Below are 18,968 nucleotides of genomic sequence, written 5' to 3'. Positions count from 1 at the left end.
CTTCCAGGGGCGCCTGGGTGGCACAGCGGTTAAGCGTCTGCCTTCGGCTCAGGGCGTGATCCCGGAGTTCTGGGATCGAGCCCCACATCAGGCTCTTCCTCTATGAGCCTGCTTCTTCCTCTCCCACTCCCCCTGCTTGTGTTCCCTCTCTCGCTGGCTCTCTCTCTGTCGAATAAATAAATAAAATCTTTAAAAAAAATTTTTTTTCAAAGCTTCCAGGTTGTGTCCATCAATGTTCAGTGCATTGATGAGCTAAACACCAATTACACCAGTCGGTTCAAAGAAGAGGTTTTTGCCTAATTACCTGGCTATTTCTCATAAAGTAATTGACGTAAATTTGATGATTTGCAAAATTGCCCACTGTGGTTCGAAACCATTCTCTGCCTCTCCATGCATGCATGGTCGAAACATGGGTTCTGAATGTTTTGCTTTTTCAAAACAGGGATAAACCTACGGTCATGCGTGTCTCATTTCTTTTATTTTTCAATCACTGTTCTTAACAGGACAAGAGCATGATTCAATGAAGAATGAAATGAAAATTGAGGCAGACTCCCAGGGCTCATATATGGAAACAGAAGGTATTGAAACCAGAATGCCTTGTTATCTGAGAATGAGATGAAACCGTGAACCATGACTTCTGTCTATCCTGGTGTTTGTGAGTGGTGTGCGTGTGTGTTTTAGGCAATGATTGCCAGAGAATGGCAATAATGTTCTGTTCTGTATGCTTCTTAAAACTTGGAGGGGAAGAAGAAAAGAACTTTAACTTTCCCTGCTTTAGTCAGTGTGTTTTCTCCATGATGCCAATGAAAACATCCCTGAGTATCCTTCTGTCTCATTCTGTTCAGAGCTTTTACCAAACCAAGAAGGTGCCACGACTGTGGAACAACCAGAAGTGATCCCGCTAGCAGATGACCAAGAAGACAAAGAAGGCGAAAGAGGTAGGACTGCTCTTAAATTAACCCATCAAGAATACAGAGTTGCCTTGGATTCCCGCCTAGAATGCAACCATCAGTTACCCTCCTGCAGTAGCCATCTGCAAAGAGGGAAAATGAGCATTTCTTTCATCCTGAACCTACTAGCGAGAGTAGAATAAAGTCTAGAAGCAGCAAAAGAAGATACTTGTAACAGTCTTTTTGTCCTTTCAAGTCGTTTGAAGATGTTTTTTATTATTTGTTTCAATTTAATTTAATTTAAAAATCATGAAATACAAAAATTATAGTATTGAGAAAGCCTATAAGGAATCGAAATTATGGACTAGGTGGACCTAGATGGATAAGAGTCTTAGAAAGTCTGAGCTGGCTTTAAAACACAAAGATAAGCCTCTCTGTATTGATTTCCTTCTGTTGTCCTTCATATGGTAGTGATTAAGGAAGCAATTTATGTAAAATATACAGATTATATGAACCTTCTAAATTGCACGCTTTGTCCACTAATATTAGGAGGCAGTAATATCGAATACTGTTAAAAAAACAAGTGAGCATTATAATGATTTCTGAAGACATAGGAGGAATGAACACTTTGTAAATTTTAAAGCAGTGTTTGGGGCATCAAGCCAATATATTGGAGTAAAGACAGGCATCCTTTGAAAATATCTATATTAAAAAACTATTATCAAAGCAATTTAGTATTTATTGAAGAACTTGATGAGTTGCATTTTAAAATATAAAGCAATCTCTTAAAAGAAGCTCAAATATGAAATAAAAAATGAAATCATTTGCCCGGCATACTAGATCATAAATCATGATGCTCGTAAATAAATAGGTGTTTGCAAAGCAGTTGCAAAGTAATAACTTGACAGGCCTTGTTTATAGAACACAGTGATCAGTTTTGTTTCCAAATTAAAAGGCAGACATGATCTCAATAGTAAAATCAGGTCAATAGTAACTACAGCTTCCAAATTATGAACTCTTCTTGGCCGGGGGCATTGACACAGTTTAACTACTAAGCCATGCTAGTGATTTCAACATCTTTTTTTTTTTTTTAATTTCCATTGCATTTAGAACACAATAGTCTTCCATCTCTATGCTTCTAATAGCCTTTTCTCTGTTTCCCTGCAAATCCTAGTTCAGGCTCATGACGCCATGTTCCCGGCAAGTCAAGTAAATGGCATATCTGGGGTATTTTATATCTGGTGATGTAACGGAGAATTGATAGGACCCTGACTTCAGACACATACATGGCATTGCTCTCTTCAGTTGTACTTCTAACATGTAAAACACACAATGCCTTGCCTGCCTGTTTAATTTCTCTATAGCAGAAATTATTTACTCTGTATATTGTGCCTCAAGGCATGCAAATGAGGAACATCAAACACCAGGTACATTTTCTTCTTTTTGACTTGATCTACGAGGGAAAAGTGGCATTCCGCACTCACTGACACGTGTCCCTTCTTCCAGTGGTTCTCCAGCATCTAGCCCTCCTCTAATTACTGAGGAATTAAATACCCACTTCCCTCTCCCTTGCAGGAATGCCAGTCCTCTATAGCAGATGGCATAATGGCGAATGAGAAAGAAGTGAAGTCAAAGTCGGCTACTTGCTTGTAGCAACTTTGAAGTTGGATTTCTTTTTTGAAATGTAACTTCTCACTGCAGGAGAGTCATAATGCCTGTGGCCTTGAGTTAACAGAGTGTTCCCTCCCCTTCTTTCTGGCAGGTACTTAACTTGGCCCTGCCCTGCATATTCCTGTTTAAATTTGAAATAACTTAAAATGCATCCCCTTATCATCTTCTTCTTCACTTCATAGCTAGCCTATGACACGTAAGGGAAGTCACGGAAGGAAAGTGGGGTGATGGAGATTTAGGACGCTGTGCAATAGCTGTGCCCCACATTGACATGCTGGGTGGCCGTGGGCAAGTTCAACTTTCAATGCCTCAGTTTCCTCCTCTGTAAGATGGTGATGACAAACTGACCTGTCACGTACAGTTGTAGAGAAACTTTAATGAGTTGACGCATGTACAGAAATTACAGTACCTGGCACATAGAAAGCACTCCGTGTTTCGTATTCCTCATGCTTTGATAAATTGACAACCAGGTGGAGAGAATCCACATGTGGAATTGCTCAAGTCCATTTGCGGTCCTTCCTATTTCGATTCCATCAAAACTTCACATTTTCCACCTTTTCCTTCAAAAAAAAAATTGTTCTGCACATTTCCGTTTCAGCACCGTCTCCTGCAGGCGGGTTCTTTTCTATAAGGACAGAACAATTAATGAAAGGTGAAGTGGGAAGCATTTCTCTCTATTCGGAAACTCCTCTTTTTTTGTCAAGATGTCAGTCTTCTATTGGGGAAGTGCTGACCCAACCATAATTTCTGTTTTTAAAAGAAGATGCCATTGCTCTATTGGCAGATCCGTGAAATAAAAGTACTAAATAAATAAGGACATTTTTTTTTTTGCTTTCTTTAGACAATTGGAGTAATTAGAACCTTGTTTGAAAACATTTTGAGAATATAGCTCCAGGTTTTGTGTATATTCAGTGTCTCTTAATGGAAAATTGCACAAACGTCTTAAAAATTACTCTTACCTGCAAGCAAAAAAAAATGAGTATTCTATTACATTTGTAGGGATATTCTTGATAGCTTTAGAAATATTGGTTCTCTTTTATTTTGCGAATCCAAGGAGACAGAAAGTGGCTGCTTTCAAAAAATTTCAGACGAGGAAAAAACGTATAACCTTTTTCTCTCGTTTTGTAGCATTCTATGAGATTAGAAAATGTAGATAATCTTCAGGATACATCTTCTATGGCTCCCAGGTGTATGGGCACAGATGTTGCAACATTAAGTTTTGAAGTTAGCTCTACCAAAATATGGGTTTTGAAAAGAAGAGAAAATATTCAGCAGAAGTTCATGCTGATAAAATTATACAATAGCACAATGGACGTATCCCTGGGAGATCCGAAATACAAAAATTTCAACAGGCATAAAGTGAGGTTTCACATATGGCAGCTTTTCTCATAGAGCCACATTGCCTCTTCGTAAATGAGTCCAGTTTTATGCTTTCCCAGCAGGATCGGCCGCACATACGAAATCCAGTAAAAGAGTGCCATTTAGGCTGATAACCTAATAGGAAAGTAATGTTACAGGAGATCTCCTCGAAACAGGATCTCATGTTTTAGCATAAAAGAAAAAGCCAGGATTAAAGCATTTTTCTGAAGATTTTTTTTCTAGTTGAATTTAGAAAGAGTTGACATAAAATCTGTACTATATTAAAATCGTGTCATTGTTATATCACATGATTTTCATGTACGACTTACTAGGAATATATTGGACTTCTTCAAGTGTTACATAGAAGGCATACATCCCAATTATTTTTCTTGTATCAATGGATAAGTATAATATGAAATAGTAATTGTTTATTTACCTCGGGTTGACCAACATATTACTGGCAACTTAAGGTCTATATTATGGTCTAAGACTTTCTTGGGAAAAGATGGATGTAGACAGGCATACAAGTAGAACATGAACTAAAAGGCCATAACAGGGGCGCCTGTGTGGCACAGCGTTTAAGCGTCTGCCTTCGGCTCAGGGCGTGATCCCAGCGTTATGGGATCGAGCCCCACATCAGGCTCCTCCGCTATGAGCCTGCTTCTTCCTCTCCCACTCCCCCTGCTTGTGTTCCCTCTCTCGCTGGCTGTCTCTATCTGTCGAATAAATAAATAAAATCTTTAAAAAAAATTTATAAATAAATAAATAAATAAATAAATAAATAAAAGGCCATAACAGGTATAAATTATCATGTTGTGAGGCTAGTGTTCTGGCCTCTGACGAGCAGGGCTATGGAACAAAGTGTATGCAGATCCATGGCTTCTGGCTCTGGCTACGTGGTTTCTGGCAATTTGTTACTTTCTAGGAATCCCAGTTTCTAGGGTTGTACAATGAGAGGCATGAACTCAATAACGCAATTTCACGAATTTTCTAAGAAGGCCAACGGACCGCATTCTTGATAAAACAAGGAGAGGCGACACGGGAACCAGTGGTCATCAATATGCTGAGAAAGCTGAAATTACAGGTTTTACTCAGTTTCACTTGCTGCATTCTATGGATAAAAATGCAGAGGTGCCCTAGACCAGACAAAAAAGATCAGACAAATCCACCATATTTTATTTCAGGACTCAACCAGTAATGGGATCGCTGATTATTCCCTGAAGAGTCTTTCAATGGGGAAACAATGGTTTTCAGCTCTGAGTAGGTTTACCCCCCAATTCTACTCAGAACCAGCCTGGCTTTCCATCACCACCTTTCTTATCCACGTGGGAAGCATCCTTTCTCACCGTTCCTCTGGCCACTGTTTCATCTTTCGGTGAACACATAGTTAGTGAACCACTTTCTCTTCTGTTCCTACCCATCAAATCCGATAGGGATTCATTTTGTCTACACAGCACCACTACACAGCCCTTGGTGTTTTCCATTATTGATGGGATTCTTACATCGCTGACAGAGCCCTTTCCTTTTGACTTGGAAAGCAGCCTCCACACCAGCAATGCAGCAAACACGCAGCGTCCGTGGCAGGCAGGCTTTCCTCCTCCAGCCTGGGGTCTTCACTCCAGAGAGTCGTAGTTCAGGCATATTTCTGATGCACATAAAATATTGCACCGAGAGTGATTAACTTCCTGGAACTTGCTATTTTCAGAAAGTCTTTTTACCTCCTCTTTTCAAATGAAGTCAACTTTCATAATGCTGTGTTTCTCACATTAACAGAACTATAGTTGATTGGCGGGGCGGGGGGCAGTTTCATGTTCAGATCGTTTCTTCTGTTATTGGTCTTCTGTCCAAATCGTGTGACATAGCTGGAATTTGTCAACCCAAATTTTGTTTTAGAATATGAGATAAGGAGCGCCTGGGTGGCTCAGCCCTTGAAGCGTCTGCCTTTGGCTTGGGATCGAGCCCCATGTTGGGCTCCCTGCTCAGCAGGGAGTCTGGTTCTCCCTCTCCCTCTGCACTCTTGTGCGGGTGCTCTCTCTCTCTCTCTCTCTGTCAAATAAATAAATAAAATCTTTTTTAAAAAACAGAATATAAAATAAATTCATAATGCTGATCCTTGTTAAGGTTTTATGAATATTTTTAACTGTTTAATGAAATTCCTTGTTTTGGTTAAATATATTGAACATAAAAATTATAACCTTTTAAGCTAAATTACTTAGGTTTTCTGCATATCTGTATGTAGGCGATATGTATGCATAGACCCAGTTCATTCCAATACACTGTGTAACAAGTAAGATCACAATATTTGCATTTACATTGACATGACTTTTTAAAAATTCATTTTTGGAATGCTAATCTTCTTCATGGTTCTCCTTCAAATAAAATGTACCCGACCTATAATTTTTAAGTCAGGGGTGCCTGGGTAGCGCAGTCGTTAAGCGTCTGCCTTTGGCTCAGGGTGTGATCCCGGCATTCCAGGATCGAGTCCCACATCGGGCTCCTCTGCTAAGAACCTGCTTCTTCCTCTCCCACTCCCCCTGCTGTGTTCCCTCTCTTGCTGGCTGTCTCTCTGTCACATAAATAAATAAAATCTTTAAAAATATATATATAATTTTAAAGTCAAAAAACAAAGAAGAACGAATAGTGTATTCATGGCTGCAATAATAATTTTGGTTTCCGTACTGTATTCCTGTATGCATGTGTGTAAATTAGATTCAGTGTCGATTCAGTAAGAAAGCATGTATCATACCTCTTGAATAATAGTAATATTATAATAATATTGGCCAAAATTTGGCCTTTTGGCCAAATCCTCTTGCTTGCTGGGATCAGCTTATCTTTTAAGATTTTGATAAACTTACCCTGAACCTCCATGTTACATATAAGAGTTGGGGGCGAGGGGGGAAGTCCTAGAAACTTAAGGATATGTGTAGGCTGCAGTGAACATTAGGATCAAAACTTGTCGTTATTAGGCCATCCCCATGTGGGAAATTTTCAGAGACCATCTCTTCTAATAAATGTCCAGCATCCAGCTTTGTTCCTGGAACCACTTTGGCTTTTTTATTTTCTCCCCTCCCTAACTCCCCGGTTTCATTTGCAATTTTACTTCGTACCCCGCCTAGGTTGTCTGGTCTTGCCCGGAGGCATATGGCAACGTGGCTTATCAGAGTAATTTGCAAAGATGAAACAGACCTCTCCCTTAAGTAGGAGTCTGTCTCCAGGTGTGGAACTTTTTATTCCTCTCTGCTCCATCAGAGTCCTGTAGCTCTCTGTGCAGGGTATACCTGAATTCTCATCTCATCTAATGAGAAGATTTTTACCTGCATCTAAGCATATATTATTATGCCTATATCCTCAAATATTCCAGACAACTAATCTCCTCTAAAGATAGTACATTGTTAACATTGGGTGACATGCGTGTTATATTTGCCTTCTTCTCCAAGATAGTAAATAATGGTAAATTGTAATTTTCAGAATGATAAAATCGTGACTCTCATACAGATATAAAATGAATACATGTAAAAGATTTTCTTTAAATCATTGATTAATGAGGGAACTAGTAAGATACAAAACTGATTCAAAAGAGAATTTTAGATGTATATATCTCCATAATGCACATACAATCAGGAATACCGAATATAGCCTCGCATAGACACATACACGCATGACACTCACAGGTACTGAAATTTGAAAGACTAGTTAATTTCATAGAGGGCAATAAAATATATTCCTTTTCTCCACCAAACCGAATGCATTTACATGGCTGCCAACAAGTCTCTTTCTTTTTTTTTTTTTTTTAAGGTTTTATTTATTTATTTGACAGACAGAGACAGCCAGCAAGAGAGGGAACACAGGCAGGGGGAGTGGGAGAGGAAGAAGCAGGCTCCTAGCGGAGGAGCCTGATGTGGGGCTCGAGCCCAGAACGCCGGGATCACGCCCTGGGCCAAAGGCAGACGCTTAACGACTGCGCCACCCAGGTGCCCCAACAAGTCTCTTTTTCATTACTACAAGTTTTCTACAAGTTAACCTCTATCTCTACAGATGTATAAAATAGTTTAGTTGATAGAAAATTCATCAAAGGAGTAACACCCTGTAGAATCAGATCGTTCAGAGAGTGTTGGACAGCACCCAGCCTTCCACAGAAGGGACACCCACGGATCTCGTTTGCCCATTGTCAAGTCTTAGACAATTTTTCTTGGCAGTACACGGAAGGTAAAACTGTCATTTTTACCCTTTTTTCCCATTTCACTGAATTCATCAGTGTTGGTTATCTGATAGGTTTCACAGACAGAGATAAAATACCAAGGCAGTGTTGGGGTAGGGCAGCAACCTCTAATTACATCTCTGAGATTGTCACTTACTTGCTATCATTTCGTGCCAAGGGCTGCTATTCTACATATAGTATAGATGGACATGTACTGTGGATGTCCATATACTTCTAAGACGCTGCACCTGTACGATGCACCATTATTTTACGTATCATAAAGGGATTTTTAAAAAATCTTGCCAATTAAAGTAAGACCCATTTTCTTATCATGTAGACATTTTATAACTATTGAAATCACGTATGATTATTTTATAACTGTTACAATCACTAGACATAGGATTTTATCATAAAGAACTGGAGAATACATAAACAGACATGTATTAAATAGATTAGTTAAGATATTGCTAAAACGTCATCATATTCAGGGTCTGCTTCTGAACCACTTTCGATCCGAGTTATCAAGAGCTATGTTGTTTCACATGTACTGTCCTTCCTCCGTGCCATTAAACACTTGGATGGTTCAGACTTGAAGAGAATCCGTAAAGAAATTAAAAGGCACTGTGCTATTAGTATTTTTTTTTATTTATTTACTCGACAGAGACAGAGACAGCCAGCGAGAGAGGGAACACAAATAGGGGGAATGGGAGAGGAAGAAGCAGGCTCATAATGGAGGAGCCTGATGTGGGGCTCGATCCCACGACGCCGGGATCATGCCCTGAGCCGAAGGCAGACGCTTAACCGCTGTGCCACCCAGGCGCCCCACTGTGCTATTAGTATTGATGTACAGCTACCCTACATTTTGCTTCTAATTCGAGACAGTTGCTAAACACTTCTGATTTACTACCTCCTCCACTCCTTTCCTATTTCACTGCTATTGCCAAGGATTTTCATCTAAGCCACTGAAACGCATTCTGCAAGTTTGGGTGTTTTTGTTTTTGATGTTAGTGCCTGTCTAGGATCGATGTCATTGCAACATCCCAGCCAACCAAAATTTTACAGTTCTCTATTTCGTAGATGTTAAGATAGGGAAACAAGGCGCCTTAGTGTTACGAAATGCATTTATTTCCCCGTGCAAACAACACCGAGCCTAGGTAAGGAAAACTTAATTACTGGTGATATAATTAAGTAAAGTTAGTTTTTCCTACTGCATAAATCTGCGTAGCGGTAGGATCCTTGCCGGCACGCTGGTACGCCGTTTCCTACTGCATATCATATAAATGAGAGTGATACATTGTTCCATTCATCCAACAAACACTTATTAAGCACCTAATATTGATACATATATAGTCAATAAGGACCATATATGTATTACAATTATTGCACTCTGCTGGCTTTTGGTATAGGATTCATACGGAATACTGGAAAAAAACAAAAGAAATAATAGTTGTTTATATAAAAGCAAGCAAATTAAATATTATGTATTTTGGTTATATTCAGTATACACAAATTTTTCTTATGCTATATTTTGCTTATTTTTTGTGTTCATATATGCTGATTATATATATCATTACTATGTATTATATATCTTACTTATATATAACATACAACACTGACTAGCTTGAACCACAAGTAAGCTTAAGCCTCCCTGGGGCCTTAGTTTCCTCTTTAGTGAGAGATGTAGTTGTCCTCATGCCTCTTGGAGTTGCTGAAAAGATGAAATGAAACCATCTTTGCGGAGTGATCTGGTGCCTCTAGCCAGCTACCACCCATCAGCCGAATCTGGCCTGCTGCCTCTTTTTATATGGCTGGGAAAAAAAGAAGAAGAATTTGTGAGACATGGAAATTCTATTACATTCAAATTTCAGCGTCCACAAATAAAATTGTATTAAAACGTGCAAAGCCTGAAACATGTACTATCTGGCCCTTTACAGGAAAAAAATGTGCAGACCTCCAGTCTATAGCATCTATGTGAGTATAGCCCAAATTATCTTGAATGTGAAACCACTCATGATCACGCAGGAACTCCTAAGTTATGCAGGGTTCGTCAATACACACGGAAGTATATGCACGTGTGTTTCATTAGCCTTGCCAACACAGGTGTATTCCCACAATGCCTTGCCCAGCTGTAGGCACAGCGTTTGCTCTGTCCACACCCCTCCCCAAACTGGGGGATTGGGAGAAAATGGCTCCCTCTGATGTTGATGTCAGCATCCCTTAGAGGCAAACCAAAACAGTGTGGCTTGGGCAAGCATTTCCCACTTTGGATGGTGAGAAGGAATACTCCGAAGCCTTGGCTCTTTCTCCCTTAGAATAAAAATTTAAGTTTCCTATAAACACTTTTTTTCCCCACTATTTAAAAGGAGATTCCAGGTGCCTCGGTGGCTCAGTCGCTTAAGGCTCTGACTCTTGATTATCGCTCAGGTCATGATCTCGGGGCCTTGGGATGCAGCCCTTTGTAGGGCTCTGCACTCAGCACAGTGTCTGCTTGTCTCTCTCCCTCTGCTCCTCCCCCCCCCATTTAAATAAATACAGTCTTTAAAAAAAATAATAAATGTTCAAAAATTAAAAAATACAAATAAAAAAATAAAAGGAGAATAACCATTTTTACAGAAAGACCATTAGGTGACAGAAGTAACAAAAATGCAGGTCTAATCCGTAAGGTGAGTGGAATGCATAGTTAGGGATCGTAATAATATGAATGTGTAAATATGTTCACTTACACATTTTGTTGTAAAGACCAGAATATTGTCAACCCAGATTTTGGCATATAAGCTTAAACTCAGATAATGGTTGGAGTAGCTGCTTTCAAAGACCACAGACGCTCAACATCTCTTTGCATAAAATATTTTTTAGAAAAATAACAGCTAGCCACAAAATAATATGTGATGTACGTTAGATAAAATATTCACTGTACTTGGATTTAGACTTGACCACTTCACTTGACTCAGATGAAGGAGATTCCAGACCCTGTTGATTGTACAAAAGGTATATCCATTCTGATTTGGATTTCAAATTTCAGTGCTACTTTTCTGTTTTGGAAGGAAACTCAATTTCTTTTTATTCCTCGTTATACATCAGGTGCCTTCATTTTAGCACACCATGTAAAGAGCAGGTGGTATAAGGAGTACTTTGGATGTTAATTATTTTTTTCATTTATTTCACTGTGAGGATTTACCTTTCAATGTGTTTTTATAATCAGGATGGAAACAATCAGGGAGCTTGCTGCTTGAATGTTTCACTACATTTATTTTATGACATCTGCTGCAATGATTTAAAAAAAAGAAAAGGGAAAGGGAGGTAAGCGTTTGAACAATAGTGAGGGGTTTGGGTTGATTGTATGTGATCGCTTTATTTCATTGTGAATCTTCAAAGGAAATGTCGTGATGAATCAGTCATGTTTCTAACCAGTAAATACCATCTCATTGTTAGAGCTTACATTTTTGACATGGAAGCATGTCTGTTCATGTTTCAGAGATGTCATAGTTTATTAGTCTCGGATTTTAATTGAAACCACTAGAAAAAAAGCTACAGAGAAATCAGAATGAAAGGGGAAACGTTAGATATGTATTTTTAAAAACATATTTCAAAGGAGAATGTTCTTTTTCCATTTATCACATTCAATTTGTTCTTCAAATATACACAAGATATTTACTTCACCTGTCCTTCATTTTCATATACTTTGGAGCATAGTTCATAAGATAATAATACTTGGTATCAAGAGAAGTATGGCTCATAATATGTTAAGATTCGGGCTCATAGTTTCAATGTAAGGGAATACTTTTCAAAGTCAATAGTCATTTCATAGTGTGTTACATTACTCTTGTTTTTCCCATTGGCAAAATATTATAGACAATCCTATGCCATCAGAAAATAAAACTTACATAAAATCTAGTAATTATATATAATTAAATAAGATAAGTAATAGAGAAGATAAATATAGATACAATGTGTGTGGACATGTTTGAGAGACAGACAGAGACAGAGAGAGCCAGAGGGAGAGAGACAGACACAGAGAGAGGGGAGAGAGCACATGCCTGAGAGCTCTGTTGGTATTTTTGAAGATGCATGAAGGAGACCATGGGTCAAGGAGCGTAAGGAGCCTCTAAAATCTAAAATATGTAAGGGAGTGGATTCTTCCCCAGAGCCTCCAGAAGAAAGGTAACTCTGCTGACACCTTAGTTTTAGCCCCATAAGACCCATTTCAGACTTCTGGCCTCTGGAACTGCAAGAAAATAAATCTGTGTTATGTTAAGAAACTAAGCCTATCGTAATTTGTTACAATAGCAATAGGAAAGGAATACATTACCTCTCAACATGGGCTCTTCGAACCATGTTGAAAATTCAGGCTTGTCCTAACAGGTCCCCAGAGAAAAGAGAGGCTCCAATATCTTTCCATGTTCCAGTTGGGAATTACCATGAAGTTCTCCCTGCTTCTATAATCTCTGCTAAATTAGGCAGCATTTTTATTATCGTGACCCATCCCTTTTTAATGTCAGTCTCTGTTGGTTGCACAACTGAGATTTAAATCAGGTAAATCTAATTACCATGGCCACAGTAAGTGGAAATAGAAAAGTTATGCATCTCTAGGAGATTAGAAGAAAAGGATTCCAAGGCATTAGGGAAATGAAGAGTGGGAGAAGGGAAAGAAAGAGAAGAAAAGGCCGGAAGAAGGGCGGAAGAACGAGAAAGAGCTGGTTTCTATTTTCTGGTCTGGGGAAAAGAGCAAAGTAAATATCCAACCACTACTTTTTGGAAACGGAGGAGATGTGAAATGCATGCCCAACAGACCTTCCCATGCTGGTCGTCTCTGACTGACGAATTAGCACGAACTGGGAGGAGAGAACTTCTTGACCCTAATGGTCTTCTAATAGTTAAAGACCAAACGGACCACAAACATGGTTAGTATATTATTCGAGCACAGGGGCTCTCAAATTTAGGTGGGTTTAGGCATTAGGGTGTGATTTCTGGACCCTGTCACCAGAGATTCTGATAAGGGAGAACTTTGTGGGCTTGGGGTTCTGCACTACCAGTCTCCTAGGAGCTGGTGATGCTGCCGGTCTGTGGACCATCCTTTGAATGGCAACACTAGTCTAGTACTTGGCATCCATATTTAGACCACTGCTTTTGAAAATCCCTTAGACCTTTCCTCTGCCTTCATTTCATTGGAGGGTAGAGTGGCTAAACATGGCAAAAATCATAGATACATAGATACCTAGGTGGACAGATAGTAGAGAGCACACCCCTTCTCAGTAGATCCCAATCGCCTGGATGCCTTAGTTAAAAGATGGCATGTTGGGCTCTGTATCTTGAGTTCTTGATTCAGTAGGTTTGGGGCCAGTGGGCAGGTGAGAGCATGTTTAAATGCCCAGGTGATACTGATGCTGCCGGCCCAGGCGATACACTTAGAGAACCACTGGCAAAGCCCTTGTTTATTATCCGCGCCAGCTGACCCCCATCAGGCACCAGGGGAGGAGACGGTCTTTTAGCATCGTCCTGGACAACCAGGGACACAGGGCACTAGGGTGCTTGCAGTAAGAATGGGAACCTCTTCCCAAACTGAACCCCAGCATGTCTGAGATCAGCTGCCACTCCTCCCTGTAAGCCTCTCTTCCCACGTGTGCCTTCCTGTGGGCAGTGGTGGTGTGTCCCTCCCACAGGGGCTGGTCTAGGAGGCGATGTGGGGGAGGGAACACAGAGCCGGGTGCCTAGGTTAGGAAGATACAGAAGAAGACTGCGTCTGTCCTTTGGAAAACAGACCTGGGCTACTCCGGGAGAATCCTGCGGATTCCCTGGAGTTGTGTACCTGAAAAACGTGTTTCCTGGTGTTGATGAGAAGAAAAGAACACAGGAAACAAAAGTTTTCCCCATCGTCTTAGTGGTCCTACCCATCTTTCGACACAGAGGCAAGACAGAGTCACGTGAAAGAAAGTGGCATTCCCTCTGCAAAGTTTGAAAAAAGGAACAAAAACAGGATTTGGGGCTTACCTGCTGCCCACCTTATAAGATTTACCCTACACAAAGTAAAAATAAACTCCGACTGAGCCGTCCCCTGTTTAAGTCCATTTGTCTTCTAAAAGCTAACATTTTCTCAGCTGAATTTGAGGGGATTCATTATTTAAAAAAAAAAAAAAGAAAGAAAAGACAAGGAGAAACTGAACAGGGCTTTTAAAGCGATGCACATAAGCTGTTTGCCATATTGAATCAACACCTGGGGTATTGATTCGAAAGCCAAACGCAGGCTGTTATCTGGATTGCCAAGTATAACAGAAGCAACTGGCTGGCTGATGCCGGCAGAAAGAACGCGCCTCGCCAGGGCTGCATCTGAACCTGCCTTTGCGGACCGCAGATAACCCGGAAAGATGAACAGCGGTTGCTCTGAGACCTAATTCCAATTTAGGAGCCTAGCTTCCTCTCTTTACCATAACCTACCTATGATTTCTCCTTGCAAAGGCTTCTCCAAAGCAAGCTGACCTGATTCCTTTGGCTCCCTTCAAAATGTGTCCTGGTTTGGGTGTTTGGCTTTGCTTATTCGCTAAGCGTGGGTGTTGCTTAGTCCTTCTAAGCTTGCTGGGCCTGCCTTTCCCGCTATTCCAAGCCCTAATAGTCTCATTGACCCAGTAATTAAAGAAATCCTGTCCCTTTCCACTCTGGCTAGCTGCCCTCTTCCTTCTCCCCTATTGTTCTTTTAGTAACACCACCAGCAGATGGTTAGAGATTTTTCACCCTTTCAAAAGCTTTATATTTTTCCCATCTCATCAAGCATATTTCAGCCAAATGTAATTAGCTTAAGGCTTTTGAGCCCTCACGGGAGATCAGTAAAAAAAAAAACGAGCAATTTCAATAAAGAGCTTGAAAAGAGGATCCTGGAAGGCCACGCCAAACCACAGGAGAGCTGCTATTATTTAGAAGCCTAGATCTCTCTCTTCCTCCGTGTCCCCTCTTTTGGCATTTTAAAGTCTCAGAATATTCATGAGGCCTCCAGGGCTTTGGAGCTTTGTTTTGGACCATTATTGGGTAGGTGGGATATTTAAGCTCTCTTCAGCAAGGTCAGTGTTTGGTTCTCTTTAATTGATTTCAATCAAGGAGCGTTTTTTTGGGTAGCCCTGAGTTACTCCCAAATGGCAAACAGTTTGTTTGCTAAAACGCTTAGCCTTTTCATTCATTTTTTTTTTTTTTTAATCCTCTGGTTGTTGGAAACGAGCTGGTAAGCCTTCTTTGTAGTTCCAAGCATTTGATATGAAGGCTAAATTAATTAACCGCAATACAGATTTGCGCCCTGCCTCTGAGTGGGGGGGAATCCCCTTTCTTTCTCAATAGCCACAGGTATGTACTACGGAGCTGGTCCCGCAGCCTGAGCCCTTCTCCCCACACTTAGGAGAAAGCAAGTTTTTGAGACCAAATTAAACTCTATTTTTATTGAAATGGAGTGAAGTAACAAGTATGTGGAGCACAGATTTTTCGTGGGATGTTAGGACGGGCATGGGCTCTCCCTTGAATTGTGTGATGTATATTTTCTCCGAGCACTCAAGTGGGAGGCTCCAAGCCCCAGGTGTTGGGTAGTAGGATGATTAAGTGCATTCTCATGTTAGTTTCTCATTACCAAGATTTGGGTAAAAGGGGAATCATTCTTTGTAAATCCACTGCCAGCTTTTTCAGATAAAGGGAATCAATGCCAACACTTGATTACAATGACTTTTTTTTTTTTGGTCTCAAGTGAGCTAATCAGTTTCTTTCTGAATAGTGATGCACAGATGTGGGTAGGTGCCTGTATATGCCACACTTTAGAGGACTTTAGAAGCACGGTGGAGGGGGTTTAAAGTTCCTTTTAAAACATGCGAAGTGTGTTCTGAGCAGTATTATGGCCAAGGCCTAGGCTTGCAAAACAATCCCCAAATACTTAAGAATGAACCTTGTTATGTTCCAAATACAAAGTAGTGTTGGAGATACAAATTGACTTACAAAAAGATACAAGCCGGGTGGACGTTTTCTGTAGGTAGGTTAAGTAAGAACTTGGTCTTTTGTGGGTGCTTTTCGTAAATGTTAGTTTTGCACAGAAGAATGAAAAATCAATTACAGTCAAGCTGCTCCATCATTGCTTAGAATACAGTAGGCCCAGAGAAACTAGACTATCTCTGGCAAGGGGACAGTTCTGGACTAGTTGTATCGGTGCAGAATGAGTAACACAAAAAGAAAAGGAAAAGAAATTGCTCACAAGACCTTCACTTAATAACAAGAGAGACGGAGGCACAAGGACTCGGAGCACACTTGATGTCCAGAAAATGTGCAGGAATGATCTCCAGAGCTCTTCCACAGCAGTTTTGCCATTAGCCAGCGTGCCGTGGGCAGGATATCTCTGGTTAATTCCATTTTCCAAATAACTGATGCTTAGCCAGAAAAATCTGGGGGCCAGTTATCACTATTTTCGAAATTCCCAAAATGATGACACCCATTTGCCTCCATTGTGAAATTGTAGAAATTAAGAGTATAGGGGCGCCTGGGTGGCGCAGCGGTTGGGCGTCTGCTTTCGGCTCAGGGCGTGATCCCAGCGTTGTGGGATCGAGCCCCACATCAGGCTCCTCCACTATGAGCCTGCTTCTTCCTCTCCCACTCCCCCTGCTTGTGTTCCCTCTCTCGCTGGCTCTCTCTCTCTCTGTCGAATAAATAAATAAAATCTTTAAAAAAAAAAAAAGAAATTAAGAGTCTAAGGGGTTACCACACCTGAACAGGGTCATGCATGTAGCTGGTGGAGGCCCACCTGACATCTGTTGTCCAAGTGGTGGCCCAGTATTCTTGTCTACCCTACCCTTTCTCTTCTGAGCTGCTCTAAAGGCTTGTTCTTCACAGACTAGGATACTCTAGGAGGTGTCTACAGCATTTCAACTTAGCTCCTTTCTGAAACGGTAAAATCACCCTACTGTAAATCTTGGGTTTGGAATTAATCCTAACGGTCACCCAGTCTGGCTTCCCACTGTGATGCGCGAAAGCATTATTCCTTCCCAGCACATGCTGTAGCCTCTGCTACAGAAGATACATGATGGGGAGCTCACTACCTGGCACAGCAGTTCCTTCATCCGCAGGTGACTCTGACTGTTGAAAAGTGAACTTGACTTCACTACAGCTTCCACTGATTTGTGCCAGTTCTTCCCTGTGTAGGGAACTGAAATGAGCCTGGCACAGATAGCAAGAGCCCGTCAAGTACCTGAAGGTACTTTGCAAAGCCACCTTTAGTGTCTTCCCATTAGTCCTTTCTTTCATGCCTTACTTAGTCCAAACACCCCTCATATCACAAGTTTTTCTCTTTTTTTTAAGATTTTGTTTATTTATTTGTCAGAGAGCACAAGCTGGGAGACCGGCAGGCAGAGGGAGAAGCAGGCTCTCCGCTGAGCAAGGAGCCCAACGCAGGACTCGATCCAAGGACCCCAGGATCATGACCTGAGCCGAAGGCAGTTGCTTAACCAACTTGAGCCACCCAGGTGTCCCCATGTCGCAAGGTTTTGAAGCCCTTCCTCATGTTGGCTGTGTACCCCTAAGCAAGTTAAATTTGCCAACTTTTCTCTCAAAACACGGATACAGTATTGCACACAATGATCCAGACCTTCCTTTGTCAAATTAAGGGTTAAAGGAATTGCTTCAAGCCCTGGCAACTGTGTGTGCGAACATCTCCCTGTGTGAGATGATAAAGGATCTGAGGGGTGAGACCGGCAGCCAGGCTGCAGAAGCTTGCAGACTATCCAAGCTTGCAGGCAGGCTCTTCTCTAATGATCCATGAACCAGCTATTTACCCTAGACTTGGTTTCCCCATCTGTAAATGGGGATAACTGTAGAGGATTTTTGTAAGGATCATAGCATTTAATATGTGTAAACTTCTAGCAATAGTGCCAGGCACAGAGTAAGCTCTTCATCAATACTAGTTGTTACTGTTCTAAGCAGAAGCCCCTACTCCAAACTAAAGAAAATCCTTACATCCCTCTGATGAACAGAGAGAAACCCTAAGAACTATAGGAACACTGGATCAAATGTTACCTCCACCCTATAATTACTGGGCTGTTCTACTGCCTTCGTCTCTACAAGCACGATGTGGGACCACAAGGGCGCCCTGAGAGACATCTAGCTACTTTCATCCTCCAAATGTGCCCGGGCTAGCAGTCCAGTAATTTTCCCTTAGCTGCCAATGTCTTTGATAGTAAGAGACCTCATTAAAGAGATGCAGCTGGTCAAGAAGAACACCCTGAAGCCCTCAGCTTCCCGCAGATGTGCTGCGTCATGAGAGTGCATCTGTCACAGCTGGTTCTGTCCCCATGCAGAAATGACACGGCCAGTGCAAACAGCTCCTGAGCCTGGCCAGAACGGGCCTGCAGACTGAAGGAAGAAAACATTCCTGGAGGTGGATCTGTGCATTCCCAACAACATTATTCTTAGGCACTTAGGCACAAAGCGTAAATGCCACAGCATACATAACACGACTGTCACAATCACGGTTGACATTTGTATGGACATGGCCAAACGGGGACCCAGGAGCATGGAAACAGCTATCCCTTGGTTTGAAGATTGAAAGTTGTGGGGTTTATCATTAATGCCGTTCCCTCAGTCATGTTTCTTGTGATGGGGTTTTATATTGACTGGAACTCCTTTCAACTGTTGGGGTTGGATCGAAGCATGTTGCAAAGCAGGAGACAGAAACAGCACTCCCCACCTTGCTCCATTTCATTTCCTCCAGGCCCATCCTATAAAGCAACTCAAAATCCCCCAAAGGAGCCACATTCTCACGGAGAAGTAGATTGAGGACAAACAGAAATTTGAATTCTGGCAAATCAGTAACTGTAAGAAATTACTGCAGGAGACAGTGG

The 18,968-nt window shown here is 41.2% G+C and overlaps 1 protein-coding gene across 3 annotated transcripts in view; it reads left to right on the top strand.

Moving 5' to 3' along the window:
- The window catches only part of MACROD2 (mono-ADP ribosylhydrolase 2), a 1,912,358-nt gene that overhangs the window by 1,849,761 nt on the left and 43,629 nt on the right, over positions 1-18,968 (top strand). For all 3 annotated transcript variants that reach the window (XM_040637968.1, XM_040637967.1, XM_040637966.1), the window contains 2 exons: positions 504-578; positions 846-938. In XM_040637968.1, the coding sequence (XP_040493902.1) occupies positions 504-578; positions 846-938 (168 nt within the window). The remainder of the gene's footprint in view (positions 1-503; positions 579-845; positions 939-18,968) is intronic.

Source organism: Ursus maritimus, unplaced genomic scaffold (assembly GCF_017311325.1).
Source record: "Ursus maritimus isolate PB19 unplaced genomic scaffold, ASM1731132v1 scaffold_22, whole genome shotgun sequence".
In the NCBI taxonomy this organism is placed as follows: Eukaryota; Metazoa; Chordata; class Mammalia; order Carnivora; family Ursidae; genus Ursus; species Ursus maritimus.
This window is presented reverse-complemented; position numbering and strand designations above follow the sequence as displayed.